Genomic DNA, 20,172 nt, shown 5'->3' with positions numbered 1-20,172 from the left:
TGGTTAGTTCAGAGATTTGTGGAATGAGAACTCTGGATATGGGGGAGTGGGGTTGGAAGTTGGGGGCAGAGGTGTTTGAGGTGTTGGAATAACTGTACTGTGAGGGATTTGGATTGAGAGTTTAATGTTTGGGGTGTTGCTTGTAGGTGCACTGTATGTGACAGGTGGAATTTATGCAATGAATTATCCTGAATTTGGGGTGCAGAGGATATAGACAGTTTGCTTTCTAGGATGTTGTGGGAACAGGAGGCTTGGGATGGGACCATTGAAGATACAGGCTTCATGTGGATGCTGGTGGTGTTGGTAAGGTGATGGTCAAGAGAAAGATTTGGGTCATAGGAATGGTTGGTGGGCTGTCGTTGACCTTGAATAGGTGTAGGATGGGTGCCAAGCTGTGGAGGATACTGCTTTAGGTGTCAGTCTCATTGGCCAAGGAACAGCTCATCTTTGGGTCAAAGGTGTGTGGATCAAAGGTGGAGGGATATTGTTGCACTGGGTGCAAGGTGAAGTGACCTCTGAATAGGTGTGGGCACTGATGGGTAAAGAGCTTGGAGTCCTCAAGAGGGGGTGGCATGACTGTTACCCAGTGCCACCTGGAGCAAAGTCACTACAAAATAGGGGCAATGTTCTTGTGGGCTAGGAAAGGTGTAAGTGATCTGTTCTTTGCTTCTGTGTGTATAAGGAAGAAAAGACTCCAAATAAGGGTGACACCTGTCTCATGTGGGAGTTGTAAGAAGCCTTTTGCTTTGCACCCATTGATCCCCATTGCTCTCCAGTGCTTAAGATGTATTTGAATGTAATGTTCTGTCAAACGCAGGCATGTATGTAAGCTGTGATTGTGGAGGTGGCTGTTGATGTGTGCTCGTCTTGGGTGGAGTGGGGTTGTCGTCCTGTCCTTGTTTGTCCCCGCAGCCCTCTGTCACTGCCTTCTCTCTCTCCCTGCCCCCGCTCCAGAACCACAGGCCTGGCAGAGAAGCCCCATCGCAGACGCAAAAGCAGGTAAGAGGATGGGCATCTCTTTCCTCCAGACCCTTCCCCAATTTAGTGCTGACAGATTCAGTAGCCTCTATTGATCTTGCTTTCCCTGTTACTGTAGTAGTGCCTTTGTGTGTGTGTGTGTGTGTGTGTGTGTGTGTGTTTGTGTGTGTGGTGGTGGTGGGGGAGGGGCACAGAAAATATGTTTGGGATTGGTTTGAAAAATTAAACTGATAGGTGAACAGATTCTGTTTATTTTCCTGTTGCCGTTGCCCTGGAGAAGATAAAGATGGAACTGTACCCCTTGACTGGCTCTTAATTCTAAACGGGGTTGTAACTGCAGAGAGAGATTTTACTTAGTGCTAGTTACAGGAAGGTAATTAATTGCCTCACCCCTCAAATATTGAGGAGGAATCTCTTAAGAGGGAACAATCCATCTTCTTGGATGTATGCTTCCCCCCCCCCAAAAAAAACACACTCAAGGGAGTGTGTTTCTCAGTGTTTATGTACACTCATTTCTGCATCTCTCTTTGACTTAGAAGAGCCTTGTCTGGAAATGTACACTGCAGTCATATTGGCTGCACTTCCTGTTGGCTTCCCATTCTTCAGTCTAGGGTTTTAATTTCTGTACCAAAGCATCACTCCCTGGTGTGTAGCATTGGGCTTATTCCACAGGTTTTATCTGCCCCCCCCCTTTAAAATACGTGTTGTAAACAGCCTCTGGCATGTAAGACTCTTGAGTGTTCTGGAGTCTCCTCCCCCCCCCTCCCCTTACCTACTGCTGGAAAAACATACCTTCCACCCCAGTTACTGAAATGACATCAGCTCCTTGCATGCATGCATGTGAATCAACACTTCCTATGTGAGCTCTCTGCTGAGCGCTGGCTGCACTCACAGACTTGCCCTTTTTGTTGGTGTCTGGATTGCTTTGCAAAAGAAGAAGAAGAGAGGCAGCTGTGGGCAATGGCTGAAAAATATTACCTGAAAAAATTGTGTGTGATGCATGCTGTTGTGAACTGTGGTAGGAAAGTCTGTTGGGCAGTGTATGCTGTGGAAAGGCTTGAGAAGTTTGCAACCCCCCTCCCCCCTAGTCTCTGCTATTTGTCAGGAGACCTTGCCTTGCATTCCTGGAGTGCTCTGCCATAGCTGAAGAGCTTTAGGTAGCAGGTTTGTGTTCCCTCCCACCCCACCGCCATTTGAGCAGGATGCTCTCTCTGTGTATCCACAAAGGTGTAGAAAGCAAAGGGAATCCCGAAGGGCTTGCAGGTGTGTGTGTGTGTGTGTGTGTGAGAGAGAGAGAGAGAGAGAGAGAGAGCACACACTGTGACACCTCTGGAGGAGGAGGCAGCAATGGGGTGGGGGGAAATGCAGTAGATGCTTTTTGAAGGTTTTATTATTAAGCAGATGTTTTGCATGGATTCCTAGCTGCCACTCTCCTTCTCTGGCTCCTTCACCCACCTCTGCTTGATGGCATTATTAATTCTACAAGTGGCTCGGGTTTCTGCATCTTATTTTCTTTCAAGTGTTTGCTGTGTAATGTTACTAGCAGTTTTCCAGCACTGTCAGGTTGAAAATTCTCTTTGGGCAAAATTGTTAAGATTATGACTATTGGGAGCTGTGCTGTGCTGGTGCTCCAAGAACTGAGATGAACTTCCTGTAGTTTTGAGGTTTGGGCCCATTTACATGTGGCCCAAGCAGAACTCCAAGAGGCCATCTTGTGAATTCTGTTGTGAAAAAACAGATTGCCCAGTGAATTACATGGGAATGCAGGCAGGTCTGTGTTCTGGAGTTTTCCTAAGACACTGGGCTCTGTTTTTCTGTACCTGGTCAGGTTTCCCATTCTGAAATTTGTATATTGCCTGATGTGCAACTAATTGAGCTTTTGTACAGCCTAAGATCATAATCCTGAACCTCTGGCCATGTAGCTCACCTGCAGTGCATTATAGGATGTTAGTGGTGTGGAAAATCTCAATGGTAGAGCAATAGTTATAGAATTGTAGAGTTGGAAGGGACCCGAAGGGTCATCTAGTCCAACCCCCTGCATTACAGGAATCTCAGCTAAAGCATCCCTGACAGATGGCCATACAACCTCTGTTTAAAAACCTCTAAGGAAGGAGAGTCCACTATCTCCCGAGGGAGTCTGTTCCATTGTCAGTCAGCTTTTACTGTCATAAAGTTCTTCCTGATGTTTAATCGGAATCTTTTTTCTTGTAACTTGTAACTTCTTGAAGCCATTGATTCATGTCCTACCCTTTGGAGCTGGATAAAACAAGCTTGTTCCATCTTCCATGTGACAACCCTTAAGATATTTGAAGATGGTTATCATATCTCCCTTCAGTCTCCTTTTATTCAGGCTAAATTTACCAATTCTTTCAACCATTTCTCATAAGGCTTTCTTTCCAGACCCTTGATCATCTGGTTGGGCTGACCAAAGCAGAATAGAGTGGTACTATCACTTCATCTGGACACTATACTTCTGTTGATGCAGTCTAGAATAGCATTAGTATTTTTTGCTGCTGCATTACACTGTTGACTTAAGCTTGTGGTCCATTAAGACTCCTAGATCTGATTCACATGTAGTACTAGTAAGCCAGAAGTGTTAGAAACTGAGATAGAAAAGCTAGGAGCCAAATGGCTCCTGGAACCTGGGTTACAGGGGTAAAAGCAGAATGGCTAGTCACCCCCCCCCCCAATTGCAGCAGCACTTTCTATTTATTTTTTTGAAGCACATAAACCAATGCACAATTCATATCAGTGACAGGTTGTTAATAACACATTTTTAATAGCAGTTCTTAATTTGACACCACAAACATAAATGGGGCTCAGCCTCAGCAATAGTGGCTAACCGTAAGCATTTATAAATACGTGTGTGTGTGAGAGAGAGAGAGAGAGCGCTCAATATGTGTCGCAGCTTCAGCAAGTACTGCAGTCACAGTTAAATATGCCTGTTATAACCAAACTTCTTAGAAGAACAGGCCTAACAGCACAATCCTAACCATTTCTACACTGAAATAGATCTTCCTGAAATAGATCCAAGCAAATGAGATTGGGATTCATTATTTTTGAGCAGTAGTCTCCATTCACAAGATAACTTTTTTTTTTTACTTTTTTTTTGCAGGACTGCCTGTATACCCGAGCCTTCAAAATTCTGTTACATGAAAGGTTCTGGGTACCTGGGATGCCACATTTACTGTGGCAAACTAACTGTGTAAACGTTAGTGCATTTTGCAGGCCTTCCTTTTAATATCCAGAATCTGAGAATCTCTCAAAACATTAAAAGATTAATGTAAGCACCTTCCTCCCCCTCTCCCTTGATGGGTGCCCATGTCCTCTCAAGAGTGTTTTCTTGTCCCAGCCAATGGGACAACGAGATGTCAGACTTACTAAGTGGGTTTAAATGTGTTAAGTTTTAAAATGCCATAATATTTCTACTAAATATTGGGGGAAGAAAGGAGGTCCCAAACCTCTCCCAAGGAGCCTTCCAGCACCTCATTATGTAAACAAGAAAGAAATGTCCACAAACAAACAAACAAACAAAGTAAACTTATTGTCAAATAAAGTAAGCTGAAACCTGGTGCCTCATTAACAGTGGAACAAAAGCAAAAAGAGACAGAGGGAGCAGTGGGGGTGAGCGGGCTGTATGGCAGTTTGCTTTGTCTCCTGCTTAGGATTTAAATCTCCCCTCCTGCTCCCTACCCCCAAGAGAGCTTTGCAGGTTGTTTGTTTACTTGTGCAAACAGTGCCACATTGGAGTCTCTTTAGCACATCAAAAGTCTTCAGGGGGGTAGCATGGAAAAGCTCAGTTGCTCTCCTGCAGGGGAGATTTATTTCACTGGCAAACAAGGTGACTGCAAATCTCAATTTGGTTGCTAGATGGCTCTCTTGAGTCGCAAAAATGACTGGCGACTAGTTAATTTCGAACAGTGTAAGCCAGGCGTCCCCCATTGTATATTTGTGCATCTGGTTCTTCCTGCCTAAGTATAGAACCTTACATTTGTCTCTAATGAAATTTATTTTGTTACTTTGGGCCTAATTCTCCAATCTGTTAAAACCATTTTGAATCTTGATTCTGTCTTCTGGGGCACTACCCCTCCCAGTTTGTTGTCATTTGATGAGCACCACCTCAATTCCCAGTCATTTATAAAGATGTTGAACATATCTGGCCCTGTAGAACCAACTTATCTGACACATGACAACAAAGGAAGCTGCCTTTACAGTGGTACCTTGGGTTACATACGCTTCGGGTTACATACGCTTCAGGTTACAGACTCCTCTAACCCGGAAATAGTACCTCGGGTTAAGAACTTAGCTTCAGGATGAGAACAGAAATCGTTCTCCGGCGGCATGGCAGCAGCAAAAGGCCCCATTAGCTAAAGTGGTGCTTCAGGTTAAGAACAGTTTCAGGTTAAAAACAGACCTCCAGAACAAATAAAGTACTTAACCCGAGGTACCACTGTATAATGTGTCAAACCGTAAGTCCATATAGTTCAGTATTGTCTACACTTAACTGTCATTAGCTCTCCAGGGTGTCAGACGGGGTTCTCTCCTGGCCATACCCTGAGATACCAGGGATTGAATCTATGATCTTCTGTCTGCAAATCATGTGCTCTGTTGCTGCATTTCATTTAAAAATAAATCAAGATTCTACTTCTCATGGTTTTGAATACAGAGGCTGAATTAAACAGGAACGCTGGAAGCTGCCTTACACAGAGTCAGATCTTTGGTCTATCTAGCTCAGCAGTCTACACTGACTGGCAGTGGCTCTCAAAAGATTTAAAACTGGGATCTCTCCAAGCTCTAACTGGATATGTCAGGATTGAACCTATTTCCTTTTGCATGCCAAGCACTAAGCTGCAAACTCTTCTTTAAACTGGCAGCCCTACAGCTTGTAAATCAACCTGTGGTTTTAAAAACAACAACAACCATTCCCCATGCTTTCACAGAGAGAGGGTTAGTGGTGGTGTATTTTTTCAAAACTTTTGAGAAATTCCACACTTCAGTGATACATTGCTTTTAGGGTGTGTGGTATGTAATGCCTTGACCAGACCTGAGTTCGTGTATTCTGAAACAGTGAAACCTTCCTTGCTATTTGGCAACCCCCCCCTTTTTTTAACAGAGCCCAAGTACTCACTCTGGGCTAACATTCAACGAGTGAAATGTACTATTGTCCTGGAAAATAAAGTGGCATCCAATAATAGAGCAGCTCACCATCTTTGCCTTGCAGTCAGCAAGGAAAAGAATATTGTTGGTGTGAGGGGACTCAAATACATATGCACTTTGAGCTTCCACATTCTCAGGAAAATTGTATGTTTTGACTCCTGGAAGGAACAGCATTTGTTCTTCATTGGCATACTCGTAGCTTTCCATTCTCTAGACTGGGAAAGTTAACCTGCAAAGCCAAGAGAGAGAGAAAGAAAGGACAAACTCTCATATTCTCATTATTAATAGACAAACAGGAACATTATGGCAAGGGTATTTAGAGTTTCTCTAAAGAATGTGCAAGATTGAAACCTGTGGATCTTTTGATTTTTCTTCTTCACTGTCATCTTTTTGTACCTTTAGGACTTCTCATCTTCTTTCCCCAGCATATTACTATTGAGTGCTCTCTTCTTTCCTGTTTCCCTTTAGAAGAGGGGTGGGGAACCCTGTGCCCACCAGGGGTTCAAATATTGCCTGTAATTTCCTTCCCCAAAACACGCCCGCTTGCCCCATATTTTATGTGACATCAGGTATGAGGCAGGTGGAGCAACAGATTCCTATGTGCAACTGGGAGCCTTAAAGTGCAAAGTGCAGATTGTGCATTGGCAAAAGAAAGCAGGTTTCTGCTGCCCAGTTCCCAGGTGCCTGACAGCTGGGTTTGGTCCCTAGTGAAGGTCAACCAAATGTCAGTGGCATAGGGAACCACCTGAAGTTCTGCATAAGCGGATCTCAATGGTTGAGGTGGAACATAAGGCACCAGACTATCCTTAAGCTGCATTTGGGATGAGACAGCTCAAGATACTGAAGGGGGCTGCATTTGACCCTGGGGCTTCCAGCTGCTGACTTCCAGTGCCATCTTACTGCTGATTTTAGCAGGCCAAATCCATGAGAGATGCTCTTAGCTCTTAGCTATCATACAGGCAGAAACTGTCACTGTTGGAGACCTAGAGTGCATTTTGTGACCCAAGATAAACCTGATTGTGTAATGCTTGGATCTTCACATCTCTGACAGTGGCATGAATGATTGGAAATGCTCTATGTTGCATCGGCTTGCAGGGCAGAGTAGTGGCAAGAGAAAACTTTTTTTGGAAGTGAGATAACTCTTCCTCCTTTAGCCCCCACTGTCCCTCTGCTTGCCTTGGGTAAGTTGTTGCAAAGTAACTGACATTTGAACTGAAATATCAAGTTATTCTGGCATTTGGTTCCAGCTCCTTCTATCAGCTCTGCCAGAATTACAAAGGGTGGGATCTGCTCTTGGCAGCAGCCAAGCAAAAAGGAGCCTTGTTTTGGCAACGAGGAATTGAAGTGTGGTGTGTGTTTGTGTCTTCTTATTCCAATAAACTAAAATCTGGAAGGAGAAGAGGTGGAAGCATCCAGACGAGGAGCTAGTGGGCCAATCCTATCTGTGAGCACATTTTCTTCCTTATGAATTTCCAATTTTTAAAAAGGTATGTGCTGCTTCCATCTCTTTCTGGAGTAAAACCTGCTGCGGCTTTTTTCAGCAGCAAGAGTGCAGCTTTGGAACCGTCTTATCAGGGTAATAGTGGTAGGGCAGCTGCTTTGCATCCAAAAGGTACCAGGTTCAATTACCAGCATCTCTCTGTACGACTGGGAAAGAACCCTCTCTGAAATCTTTGAGAGCCGCTACTAGTCAGTGCAGACAGTACTGAGCTAGATGGACCAAAGTCTTGATGCAGTGTAAGAGTGTAAGGCAGCATTCTGCAGAACTAGAGCAGTCTTGTTTTTTGAACCATTCACTGGTGATCAAAAGTGACCAGGAATTCCATGTAGGCAAGTGAAATCAGCTGCTGGTGGAGGGACAAATTGCTTCATTTGCCAGCCTGCTTGAATCTCCTTTCTGGGGAGGAGAACAGCCAGCTTTGGGCTAGGTCCCATTGGTTTGGAGTAAGAAAAGCTGTAAGCAGGCTAAATCCTTTGATTCCTCCAAGTCCACCTGCTCTTGCAAGTGATTTCAATCCCATATGGCAGCAGCAGCAATGGGGGTGGGGGCAAACCCAAGCTTTGACATTATTTGCACTCCCAACAGCCTATCTCCACCTGACTCTGCCTTCGGTGGAAAATGTGTTGGGTGGTCAATTTTATTCCTCCCTCCTGCCCCCATGTCCAATTCTTAACGCCTTCTAATTGCTGGAACCCTTGACATCAGTACCATGCTGTGCTTTGGAATTCAAAGAATGGGGGGAAGTGTCAGTTCCCCTGTCTCTCAATCCAGCTATACATCAAAGGAGTGCAATTGACATTATGCCTCTTCTCGAGATCCACATCATATAGCCAGTTTCCTCAAAACAGAGAGGTCAGAGTCCCATTCCCCCACCCAGTGGTGTTAACTGCTCCAAAAAAGTAATAAAAGGGAAACATGCACAATTCTTTATCTCAAACCTGCCAACCATTCCTTCAACTAACACAAATTCAGAATGGAGACTTTAAAGTCAATTCTTGTATGTCTTAAGTTTTGGTGAGATATATAAATACCAATGGTCTCCCCACGTATCTTCATATTCCCATAAGCAGGAGACATTGGTGCTTCATGTATGAGACCTAACGGTTCCACTTCCAAGACTTAACCTTTGGCCTCTCTTCATCTCCAAGGAGATTTACCGAGGTTTATTGCAGGGGTCAGCAAACTTTTTCAGCAGCGGCTGGTCCACTGTCCCTCAGACCTTTGGGGGGGGGCTGGACTATATTTTTTTTTTGGGGGTGAACAAATTCCTATGCCCCATAAATAACCCATAGATGCATTTTAGATAAAAGCACACATTCTACTCATGTAAAAACACGTTGATTCCCAGACCATCTCCGCGGGCCAGATTTAGAATGATTGGGTCAGATCCAGCCCTGGGCCTTAGTTTGCCTTCCCATGATTTAGCGGCACCTGGGCAGGAACATACGTACATCCTTACCTAGATGATCTGCAACATCATGGTTTTTCTTAAACCTAAAAAAGAGTTGCCTGGAACCTTTCAATATCTTTTCCACTTCCCAGAGATGCAAACTTTTATCAGGCTTCTAGCTGTTCCTAGTCTTGCCTTTAATCTCTGGCAGCTCCCCTTGGAATTAGGATTTCAACCATCAACACTATCTAATGAGTGTGGTCTCACTCCGGAGCTCCACCCACCCCAGGTTTTCACCTTTAGATGAGCAAGCGAAAGATCAATTGATCAAACCCTTACTAGCAAATCTGCCAGGAAAATCTGAAGTCTCCCATATTAAATACCTTCTGGAGGATAGGTCAAATGATATTACACTGACCATGGCAAAATTTCTTTCGGAGGTCGCAAGAATCAAAGACCATCATACTCTAGACATAACTAAATGACTACCTCGGTCTCTTTCGCCTGCTGGTTGGTTGTTTTAACTGTATCTTGTTTTGAAACTGTTTTGTGGGTCTATGGACCACAATAAATATATTTGATTTGACTTTAGATCATTAGCAGTCTGAATCAAGAGGTATTGGTGTCTTTGATCCAGCACTCACTGAAATGGTGGGTGTCTCCCATGCACCTGTCTAGAGGAAGTCCATTTGTAGAACCATAACAAACAATGACATCTGACGGCTCTTTGAGAGATTGAGGAGTTCATCTTGCAAGTCTTGGGGACTCTGGTCTCTGGCAAAAAGCTATTGGCATCAACCTTTTGAAACTTCAAGTAGTGAAACTCTCCTTACGCCTCTTCACATTCTGTCTACTAGTGTCACAGATGGATTGGATGCAAAAGAATGGTGGGAGGAACCAGCTGGGGAACCCCAAGGGAAGAAGGCTAAGAGCTCAGGGATTGGTGGTGGGACAATGATGGTCAGAGGGAGAAGAGAGAGAAGACTGCTACTGGTCTCCCTGGCCTCTAAAGGGCTGGTGGCAAAGCTCTGCAGAACACTTCCTCTCCTCCCAAGTGAACAAGAGGGGAGGTGTTCTGCCACCTAGCTTTGCTGATGGGTGGGAGGAGAACTGTTCTCTTGCCCAGCGGTGTGGTGCAGCTTTGTAGCAACTTCTCCTGAAGGGAGGAGGCCAATAGCAAAGCCCCACTGCTGGGGGGGGGGGGGAATCTGGCAGTGGGAAGTTTTGCCTCAGGTGCTGAAATGCCTAGGACCACCTTGCTATTTGGCCGTCTGGACTCTTTCTAAGCAACACCTGCTCCCTTCTCCCCAGTCCATACCCCTCCCCAGTCTTGCTTTGTTACCTACTTTGCATGACTAGAATGTGTCCCTGAATTCTGATAATGCTGCTTCCTTGCCTGGAGAACGTTGTTGGCATCTACAGTATATGTTTTGAGAGACAATGGAGTGTGCCTCTGGGGGTGGTCAAACCACTGGAGAATCACAGCGCCAGCTGTGACTGTAGAAACTGGTAACTTGTAGCAGTTGCCTCCTGCATTGTTTCTGCAGTATTAGCAGCATCAACATGACCTTTCCAGAGCTTAAGCTTGGGCACTGTGTATGGAGGTTTTGGGCTGCCCAGAGGACAAGACCCACCTCTTGGCCTTACTGATGTGGTCCACAAGGAAGCAGAGCCATACTGGGCAACTGCTGGGGGGGTGTAGAAAGAAACCTACTGTACAAAGGTGAAATCAGTGTTCATGTGGGTTGAAAAGGGTTCCCTGTCTTAGAACTAGCGTCATTTATTGCTGCTTGTCTGGGAAACCAGAAAACCGACCAGACCCCTCTGCCTTGCCTTGTTCTAAGGCAGGCATCCCCAAACTCGACCCTCCAGTTGTTTTGGGACTACAACTCCCATCGCCCCGACCACGGGTCCTGTTAGCTAGTGATGATGGGAGTTGTAGTCCCAAAACAGCTGGAGGGCCGAGTTGGGGGATGCCTGTTCTAAGGATAGGAATGAGGAACCTGTGGCCCTCCTGATGTTGATGGACTGCAGCATACATAATCCCTGATCTTGATCTGTTAGCTGAAGACTGGTGGGATTTGGAGTTCAGCAGCACCTGCAAGATCACAGGCTTTCCCTCTCTGCCTTAAAATATTTCATTTCTCCTTAACCTGCATTCTGACCCCTTTGTGTTGAGCACCATTCATTTGAACAGCCAGAGGCGACTATGCACGGGCAAAAACAAGCAAACAAGGTTGAGTAGATGTCTTTGTATCTAAAGTATGTGAACTTGCTGCCAAAATAAATGCTACCTTGAAGTTTATGCCCGGTGAGGGAGTCCATTTCGACTTCTACTGTAAGAGCAGACCACAGTACAGTTGTACCTCGGCTCCCAAACGCCTTGGGAGTCAAATGTTCCAGCTCCCAAATGATCGAAAACTGGAAGTGAGTGTTTCAGTTTTTGAACATTCTTTTGGAAGCTGAACGTCTGGCAGGGCTTCTGCAGCTTCTGATTGACTGCAGGAGCTCCCTTCAGCCAATCAGAAGCCACAATTTGGAAGTCAAATGTTTCAGAAGTTGAAACGGCTTCCGGGACAAATTCTGTTCGACTTCCGAGGTATGACTGTATTCTGCTTTCCTGAGATGTAGAGTAGGATAGGGCAACAAATACCTTGGTGGAACAGCAAGTATTGGATGTGTCTATAATTTGTGATGGGTGGTGGTGGTGTTCACTCCAAAAAGTCCCATGTTGCCCATGTTGTGCTTTCGGGATGGTGACCAAAAATAAAATAAAATAAAATAATAAAAATGAAGAGCAGTCCTAGTGGATCAGACTAAAGTGGATCAGACTGCCAATGTTGCAGTCTGGAATCAACCATCCAGGTGACTTTACAAAGCTCATGAGCAGGGTGTTAAGATTATAGTTTTCCCCTGGTCATATCTACCATCTGGTAGTCAAGGGAACACTGCCTCTAAGCACTTAGCCATGAAAACATAAATGAGAGAAAACAGTTATCATAGATTTGCACAGAAGACATGGAATAGGTTGCAAGGGAAGTGTTATGTTTCAACTGCCTTAGCCACTATTGTGTGTTATAGTAAGCCATGTAGCTTGGCTTAATAAACCAAGTGCCCAGTCACTCCTGACTGACTCTGCTTTTGTCAGAAGTGAGTAAATGCACTGATAATTTCATTGTGTCCGAACCTGGGGTTGTAGTTGGTTCCTCCTTAACTAGCCCCTGTCTATTAGCTATTGGTAAACCGTAGTTTTCAGTCTTGCTAACAGTCGTAACCTACTAGAGAGAAAGTAACCACTGGTCTGGGTTTGGGTGCATCACTAAGCTAACTCCTTTCCTGCAAGAGAAGAGTGAAGCAGGATCAGTTGGACTGAGTACATTAGCATGGAGACCTGTGCACAGTATGGTTTATTACACCAATCTTCTTGGCTCACTGTTATGTGCAAATGCAGCCATTGACAGATTAGAGGTGGTGTTGTATTGCTTTGCAGCATGTGTGAGTGGGTGAGGGGGAATGCATGGATTTGCCAACATGACTACAAACCTCCTTGCATCTAGGTCAGATATTCGATCCCCAGTATAGATTCTGAGATGTATAGCCATATGTATACAGCTTTCTTGTGCAAACCATGAAAGCTCATTTAATTTGCATAGTGGGAGGATTAGTTATATTGGTATCAAACCTGTATGTATTTGTATTATATCCTGCTTTTCCTCCATAGAACAGAGTAACTCTCTCACCTGTATGGAAGAGGTTTGGCAGAAAGGGATATACCCAAAACTATTTGGAGAGCTTTTTTAGCAGCTTAGATCTTGGAGCCTCTGAAATCATATTTGCATGGGCCTTGTTATGCTCTGGTCTGGTACAGATGAAACCCTGACTGATCTCTCTCTTAACCATGGTTGGACAGACTGTCCAGAGCTAGTTTTAATTGTGTGTCTAGCTTGAGTGAGTTTGTTCCTCCCAGAGGACTGCCTTCTGAAGAAGCAAGAATTAGACCTGTCACTCCAATGCTCTCCAGGAACTTGGCTCTTCCTAGGGATGCATTTCCTGACTGCTCAATGCAAGGGGGCAGGACTTGGCTCTGCTCTGAGTGAAACTGGCATCTTGCCACCTCATGTGCAGCAAAAGGAGTTGGCTGCCTTCCTCTATTCTGCAACTTGGAGACAATCTGGCACAGTGAGCCTCAACCGCTGGGGTTTCTACAGTCCTGGCCAGTCAGTCTTGAGTACAAGCGTAATTATTGTTTTCCATTACTATTTATTTATACAAATATTTATATATTGCCATATCATAAAACATAAAAGCAGTGTGCACTGTTAAAACAATATTTTTTTAAAATTGCTGATAATCATTAAGGCAACTGACTGTTTCCAGATGTTCTTGTGCCTAACTGGGCGTTACTGCTTGCTAGGGCTGGGCAATGTCTGGTTTTCAACATTGTGATATATCTCCAGCTAAATATTATGATATACTGATGTATCATGATGTCTGAAATAAGGATAGAGCTATGTGGAAGCATTGGCTGGCTTCAAAGTTTTTCTTGCATGGTGACTTTTGCCTACACCTGCTCTTGTGATTCACTGCCCCCTGCAGGAAGCAGGGGAGAGTTGAGCTGGCTGAGTTAACAGGGGCTGCAGGAATTGAGAGATGCATTGGATGGCTTCACAGTGTTTTCCACATTGTGATTTTTGCATTGCACCCACCCACCCCATGATTTGCGATATATTGCCAGGTCAAAAATTATGAAACTGATATCACAAATGGACTTCAAATTGACAATATATCAATATATGGCCCAGCTCTACTGCTTGCTATTTATTTTATTTCTTATTACCATGATTTTTGTCCTGAAATTTCACTTTAGGCAAAGTCCGGTGGCTTTACTACTCCCTGGGTCTCCCCCCCCCCCACTTTTCCACCCTTCACACGTGCATTGGTGCATATACACACAGAGCTCTACCTCTGGCCTCTGGTTTTTTTACTTGAAATAAACCCTTGGCACAGGACAGGAGAGATGTCCACTTCTCATTTCTTGTTAAGGGAAGTTGAATTGACTTCCAGCTGCCTCTCTGGGTAATTGGGAAGTTGATCACTCAGTGACTGAATCAATGGCAACTTCAGTTTAAAAGAAAACAAAAGAAAGAAGAACTGATTAAGTTGGCGTCAAGACTGCTATAGTGATGTTGGTAGCCTTTGGCTTTTGTATGTGGACTGGACAAGAGGTCGTGAACTGAAAGAGGAAGCACTGAGGGTGGTGGTTGGACAAATGCAGAATTAACTGATGGAGGCAGCAGCACCTCAAACATAAGTGGGAGAGGAGGTGGCATTGTCTTTCTCTGATTTGTTGCTGTTCTCCTTCAGCTAGTGGGTTGGGAGTGGAGTTGTGAGGTGGGCTTAAAAGTGAGCTGCAGCAGTTCTGTTGCCACTACCACTGCTGTCTCCTTTCCTTGGTTTAGGAGTGGAAGAGACTGAGGCTCCACCTGCACAATCCAATTTAAAGCACCATCATACCACTTTAAGCCTGGGAAGTGTAGTTTGTAAAGGATGCCATGAGTTGTTAGGAGGCCCCTCTTCTCTTCACAGAGCTACAATTCCCAAAGTTTCTTTGGAAAAGGAATTGGTCATTTAACCTCTGAGAATTGTAACTCTGTGAGGGGAAGAGAGGTCTCCTAACAACTCTCCACATCCTTAACAATTACACTTCCCAGGATTCTTTGGGGAAAACCATGTCTGTTTAAAGTGGTATGCTCTGCTACAGATTAATAGTGCAGAAGGGGCCAAAGGGAGTAACCAGATATCCAAGCAAAGCATGTGCATTACTGTAGAGCTGTGGTTCCTTGCTAGAGGTGGTTGTTTTCACATTGATAGACCCCTTCCCTTTTAGTGTCATTGCAACCACATCATTACTGCACTGCATCATGAGTCTCAGCTGGTTCACAAAAATGCTTCTTCATGGACCTGAATGCATGCATTCCTGTTCAGGTTGGGCCTCTGAGGAGGGGGACCATCATCTCACTTTGGTCAAGCTACCAATGTGAGTCTGGAGGTGCCCTGAAACTCTGTTTGGATCTCAGAATGGAGTTCCTCTTCTTGTCTCTATGCTAGTCCCGCCCAACTTTGGTTGTTGTGAGAGAGTAGCTAATTTTAAAAATACATTCTCCTGTACACATACAATTTTCCATGTGGGTGATTAGAGGAAAATAATTATTAGGATGCTGGTTCTTTGTAATTATAACAACAGAGAGTCTCCATGACACTGTCGTGGTGGTAGCAACATCTTCGCTTCGCCAAGGAGTTAAGCAGGAAAAAGAAAAATGCCGTGCCAGTGTGGAGCTGTCTGTTGCTGTTCTATCAGTGGATTGAACTTGCTGCAGGATGGTGATGTGGTAAGAAGATGAAATGGGCTGTATGTTTGTTCTTTGAGTGACCAAATTTGAGGCCTCTTACAGTTGCTAAATCAGAAGGGGCAGCTGAAACAGTTACAACAGCATCATAGAATCTTAGAATCATAGAATCATAGAGTTGGAAGAGACCACAAGGGCCATCGAGTCCAACCCCCTGCCAAGCAGGAAAGTCATCGAGTCCAACCCCCTGCCAATCAGTAACCTCTGAAGACAGTGGACTTCTTTTTTTCTTTTTACATCGCAGAGCATTCAACAGTTGCTCCTGCCACCAGGAACGGGCAAGAGCTGCAGACCATCCAGCTGCCCAAGTGTGGAGAGAGTGCATCTTCTAGGGAACAAATACATATGGTGTCATTTGGGCATAGTTTCTTAAGTTGTGCACTTCTGGTGTGAGTAGATAAGTATTTGCCACTGAGGATGCCATGGAATATTCAAAGAAAAGCATCTGAAATAGCTGCAGCAGCAGTAACATCTATGTTGGTGGCGGGAATTTCAAGTCCTAGGAGCTAAATGCAATGCCTCAGACTTTTCCGTATAGCCCTTGGAAGTCTCTGGAATGCCTCTTTAGGATTCCTCTTTTAACATCTGGCTGAAACATTCTACACTTGATTTTCTACTTGATTGCCCTTCACCTCTTTCATCAATTGCTCTGTGGGTTACAAATGCAAACCAAATCCCAGGTAGACATGTCTGCACCTTTCACTAGTTCTTGCTCTGAAGGCAAGCTGCAGTATAACTGTAAATCTCCCTTGGCCTGTTCTCGTTCCCCCTTGCCATTTAAACACTGTGGGGGTCTTAAGAGCTCTGTCAAGGACCCTTGATAGGATTAGCCTCTCCTGTATAGTAATGTTGAGTCCAAATCATGTTGCTATATGCTGGAGCAATTTATGGGTGAGGGAGAGAGAAACCAGCTAGTGTAACATGCATATGGAATAAAAGGAATGGTGCCTGTAATTATATCCTTCCGCCCAACTGTCTTTCTCGGCATGTCAGGATTGAAATGCTGGCAGTTTCAGTAAATGCAGAGAGACCTTCCCTTTGGTCACTTTGTCGTAGGTGAAATGTATTGAGGTTCAGTTAGGTTTATGGGGGGCAGTTTCTTTCTTTAAAAAGACCCAATGAAGCTTCATATATTTCTTAGCTCATATCTGCACTGCAGTTTAATCCTGGTTGATCTCATTGCTTTGCCTGGTTTGTTTATTTATTAACAAAACTTCATTGGTTTTTATACAGATATAAATACAGGAACCATTAAGCACCATCTAGCAGTACATCTAATGGTGTTTGTTTTATCCATTGACTCTAGACATAAATGTTCGCATTCAGCATTCAAACATATTACTTTTTTATTTTATTTTTCAGTCTGGTTCTTCTAACGTTGATCTATTGTTGGTCATGCTGTGGTCAGTAAGAAGCCTACTAGTTCTCTGTGGTGCAGGGTGGAGTTGAATTCAGTGTCCAAAGATAGTAGGGCTAAGGCAGGATTTGGAGAAAGGGGTTGGCTTGTAATTTCAGATATAAGTGACAATACTCTATTCCAAAAGTTTTTTTAACATGGGGGCATTCCCACCAACTAAGAAAAAATGCCCCAAGATTTCCACGGTCCTTCCAGTATGAAAGGGAGGAATTAATTTGTGCCAGCCTGATTGGTGTCCAGTGCCAATGGAGGATGTCCTTGAGCAAGTCTTCCTGCAAGGAGCAGAGATTGGGGGGGGGGGTCCAAATACCTTTCCATTTGTGATCTTCAACTGGATGGCCTACATCTGATTTTCATACAGTTATAAGGCCTCTATCACCCCCTGCTTCATGATCTAATACAGGGGTCGACAAGATTTACCTCACCTGGGCCGGTTCAGTCCAGTGGAGATCCCTCCGTGGGCTGGATTGCACGCATGTGTGAGTGGGCGCGCCCACAATAACATCTGCATCCAGACGTAATTTCTGGCGTCTGCGTCGACGCGATTTCCGGTGCTGCAAAAGCGAGTCCCCACACCGTGCTGTGCCAGTTTAGCGCAGCGTGTGGGGACTCACCGAGCGGGTGGCTTGGTTTGGGGGCGGCTCGTGGGCCAGTTAAACAACCCCCGTGGGCCATTTATGGCCCATGGGCCTTAGGTTTCCGACCCCTCATCTAATAGATTGCTGTATGTTAGGGAAGCAGCACCCTTCAGGTCATATGGTTGTTTGTGGTGCTTGAGATGGGAAGAGGCGCTGGGGAGGGTCATCTGCTGCTTGGAGCTAGAGCTCGTTGAGCACGTTGTCAGCTTGGTTGGGCTGATGTCCTGGAATATTTCAATGGTGGCTTCACTGTACTGTATGTTTTTAACATTCTGTAGTGCTTTGTAAATTGAGTCTTTGAGCCTATAGTGTTCAAAGCAAATTACCACAATCCCAGGGCTTCCCCAGTTCTGCTTCTGCCTCCTGGAACCCGATGAGCTCTTTCTGTGTCATTGGGGGACAGTGGTATGTTTATATTCAGAGAGAGTATCCAATCAGTAATGAATTGAACCATGCCCCCCACTTCCTGGTTCTCCAGTAGGTTTGTAGACTATTTCCCCCCTCAAATCCTTGTCCAATCATTCTTCTAGCTTCATAGCTAAATCTTCAGTCATCATTTGTAAGAGCTGCATCTCAGACTGATTGGTTAGAGCAAGATTGTGTGCATCATTTGCTGTTTTAGAAATATCTGGTAACTGGTTAGATAGCACATCAGATTTCTGCTCAAGCAGAGCTAGGGCTGCTCCCCAGTCTAAGGCTAGTGCCTTTTTTAAATTTATGTACTCATCTGAATCTCCGTACTCCTCTATTGTGGCAGATACTCTCCTGCCTTTTGGAGTCCTCATATTGCCTTTGGTCATGTCAGTGTCTGAGGCCTCCTCTGAAGCCTCAGACAGAGCTCCATCTATTTCTTCCTGAAAATCTAACCTTGCAGATTTACCTTTAGGTCCCTGTATTCCTTGTATCGGACGTGGGTGGCGCTGTGGGTTAAACCACAGAGCCTAGGACTTGCCAATCAGAAGGTTGGCAGTTCGGCCCCTGCTCCTGCCAACCTAGCAGTAAGAAAGCATGTCAAAGTGCAAGTAGATAAATAGGTACCGCTCCAGTGGGAAGGTAAACGGCGTTTCCGTGCGCTGCTCTGGTTTGCCAGAAGCGGCTTAGTCATGCTGGCCACATGACATGGAAGCTGTACGCCGGCTCCCTTGGCCAATAAAGCCGATGTCAATAGGATCCACTCTGCTTAGATTTTGTCCTGGGGGGATTGGAGACACAGACTTATGCCCTCATTTACCTTTCCAGCTAGCCATGCCCCCCCCCCCATTTATTTGTTTTTTAAAAATAATAGACAGCCACCCCCCTCTTTCCACCAATGATTTCATTGCTGGGATTGTAGCAGTACCTGAATTGAACTGTGTGTCCTATGAAGTGTATGCATCTGGAATCCTGCATGAGTTTGGGCAGGTGCACCTGACATGGAGAAATGATTATGGGAGGTGAAAACTATGTCTCTTTCTTACCCCAGCTCCTCTCCAAAACTGCAACCTTACACACTTGTGCAACCCCTTGCAACGTGTTGTTTGCACCTCTGCACACCGGTGTATTGCTCTGAAAGGGTATGTGCCTTATTTGTGGTATAATGCTGCAGAGTGGTGAGTCAGTTATCCCCAACTTAAAGGAATATAAATGGCTAATTCTGTTGCTGCAGATCTGCCCTTTTCAAAATAAGTTGCATTTATTGTGTTTTAGTATTTAGAAATAGAAGTCTTGAAAGGGAGCAACTCACTGTATGAGGGGTTTTGTATATAAAATTGTAATGTTTCTACAGGTGTTGGGGTACACAGAAGAGAGGGGGAAGAGAAAGAAAAGAAAAGAAAGAAAGAAAGAAAGAAAGAGACTGTCAAAGCAAATGACAAGTGGAAGGAATAGCCTTCTAAAATGAATAGAATTAATAGCTACTTATTTCTTGGAATATATGCGCAAAGGCTGACTGGGGCTCTGGTGAGGCCTAGTCTTGTTCTTGCTGTCTTAATTGGGCTCTGTTGTTTGCCTCTAACCACCAGCCATCAGCTGCTATTAAATGCTAAAAATAACAAGGCATTTCATTTACACCCCCTTATGGTTCTCTGATTTCTGATGCCTTGCATGTATCTTCTTTTCACAATCTGGCATTGTGCTGCTCTTTGGTTGAAGCTTTAGGATGGCCACACTTCATATTTTATTTATATTTGCTCATAGTGGTGGCATTCAGACTCTCTGGGTGGTATTCAGTGTAGCGTGAAGTAACTAGATCTGTTAGCACAAAGAAACATGTTTGTGCAACAGAACTTTCCCCCTCTCCTTCACCTATATTTCTCTCCCATATCTGTTTTGTGTCTGGACCTAACCCTTTGGAGCAGGTTCGAAAAGAGTGGGAGGCACAGTGGGAGACATTCTGTTGCACAAGCACAAATCTTTAGAGGACTATTTTCACATCTGCTGTGGGGATCCTGTATTTTGGGGAGGATTCTGTAGTATCTCTACAGCAGGGGTGGAGCTTCTTTTTTGGCCTGAGGGCGGTACTGCCCAGCTCCTAAGGTGCACATGCACACATGCTTCTAGCATCTACGTAGCTGACATTAACTTTTCCAGTTTTGTGCCTGATGGAGCAGTGGAAACATAAGCCTCTCCCCCAGGCTTATGTCCCTCATCTGGTGGTGTTCACATGCAACCTGAGACTTCTCCTGCATGGAGGTCATCTCAGCACT

General features: G+C 44.7%; 1 protein-coding gene and 1 long non-coding RNA gene across 7 annotated transcripts in view; both read left to right on the top strand.

Annotated features, from left to right (window-relative positions):
- LOC310669698 overlaps positions 1-20,172 on the top strand; it is a 173,191-nt gene that overhangs the window by 78,868 nt on the left and 74,151 nt on the right. The gene's annotated exons all lie outside the window — the stretch shown is intronic.
- SCAI (suppressor of cancer cell invasion) overlaps positions 1-20,172 on the top strand; it is a 75,635-nt gene that overhangs the window by 1,651 nt on the left and 53,812 nt on the right. For 4 of the 6 annotated variants that reach the window (XR_014507209.1, XR_014507210.1, XM_083423706.1 and 1 more), the window contains exon 2: positions 955-999. The exons of the other annotated variants lie outside the window; for them this stretch is intronic. Coding sequence is in view for 2 of the 4 variants with exons in the window: in XM_083423706.1 (XP_083279832.1) it covers positions 955-999 (45 nt within the window). In the remaining 2 variants the exon portion in view is untranslated. The remainder of the gene's footprint in view (positions 1-954; positions 1,000-20,172) is intronic. 6 annotated transcript variants of the gene reach the window in all.

Source organism: Podarcis tiliguerta (assembly GCF_965153285.1).
Source record: "Podarcis tiliguerta genome assembly, chromosome: Z".
NCBI lineage: Eukaryota > Metazoa > Chordata > Lepidosauria > Squamata > Lacertidae > Podarcis > Podarcis tiliguerta.
This window is presented reverse-complemented; position numbering and strand designations above follow the sequence as displayed.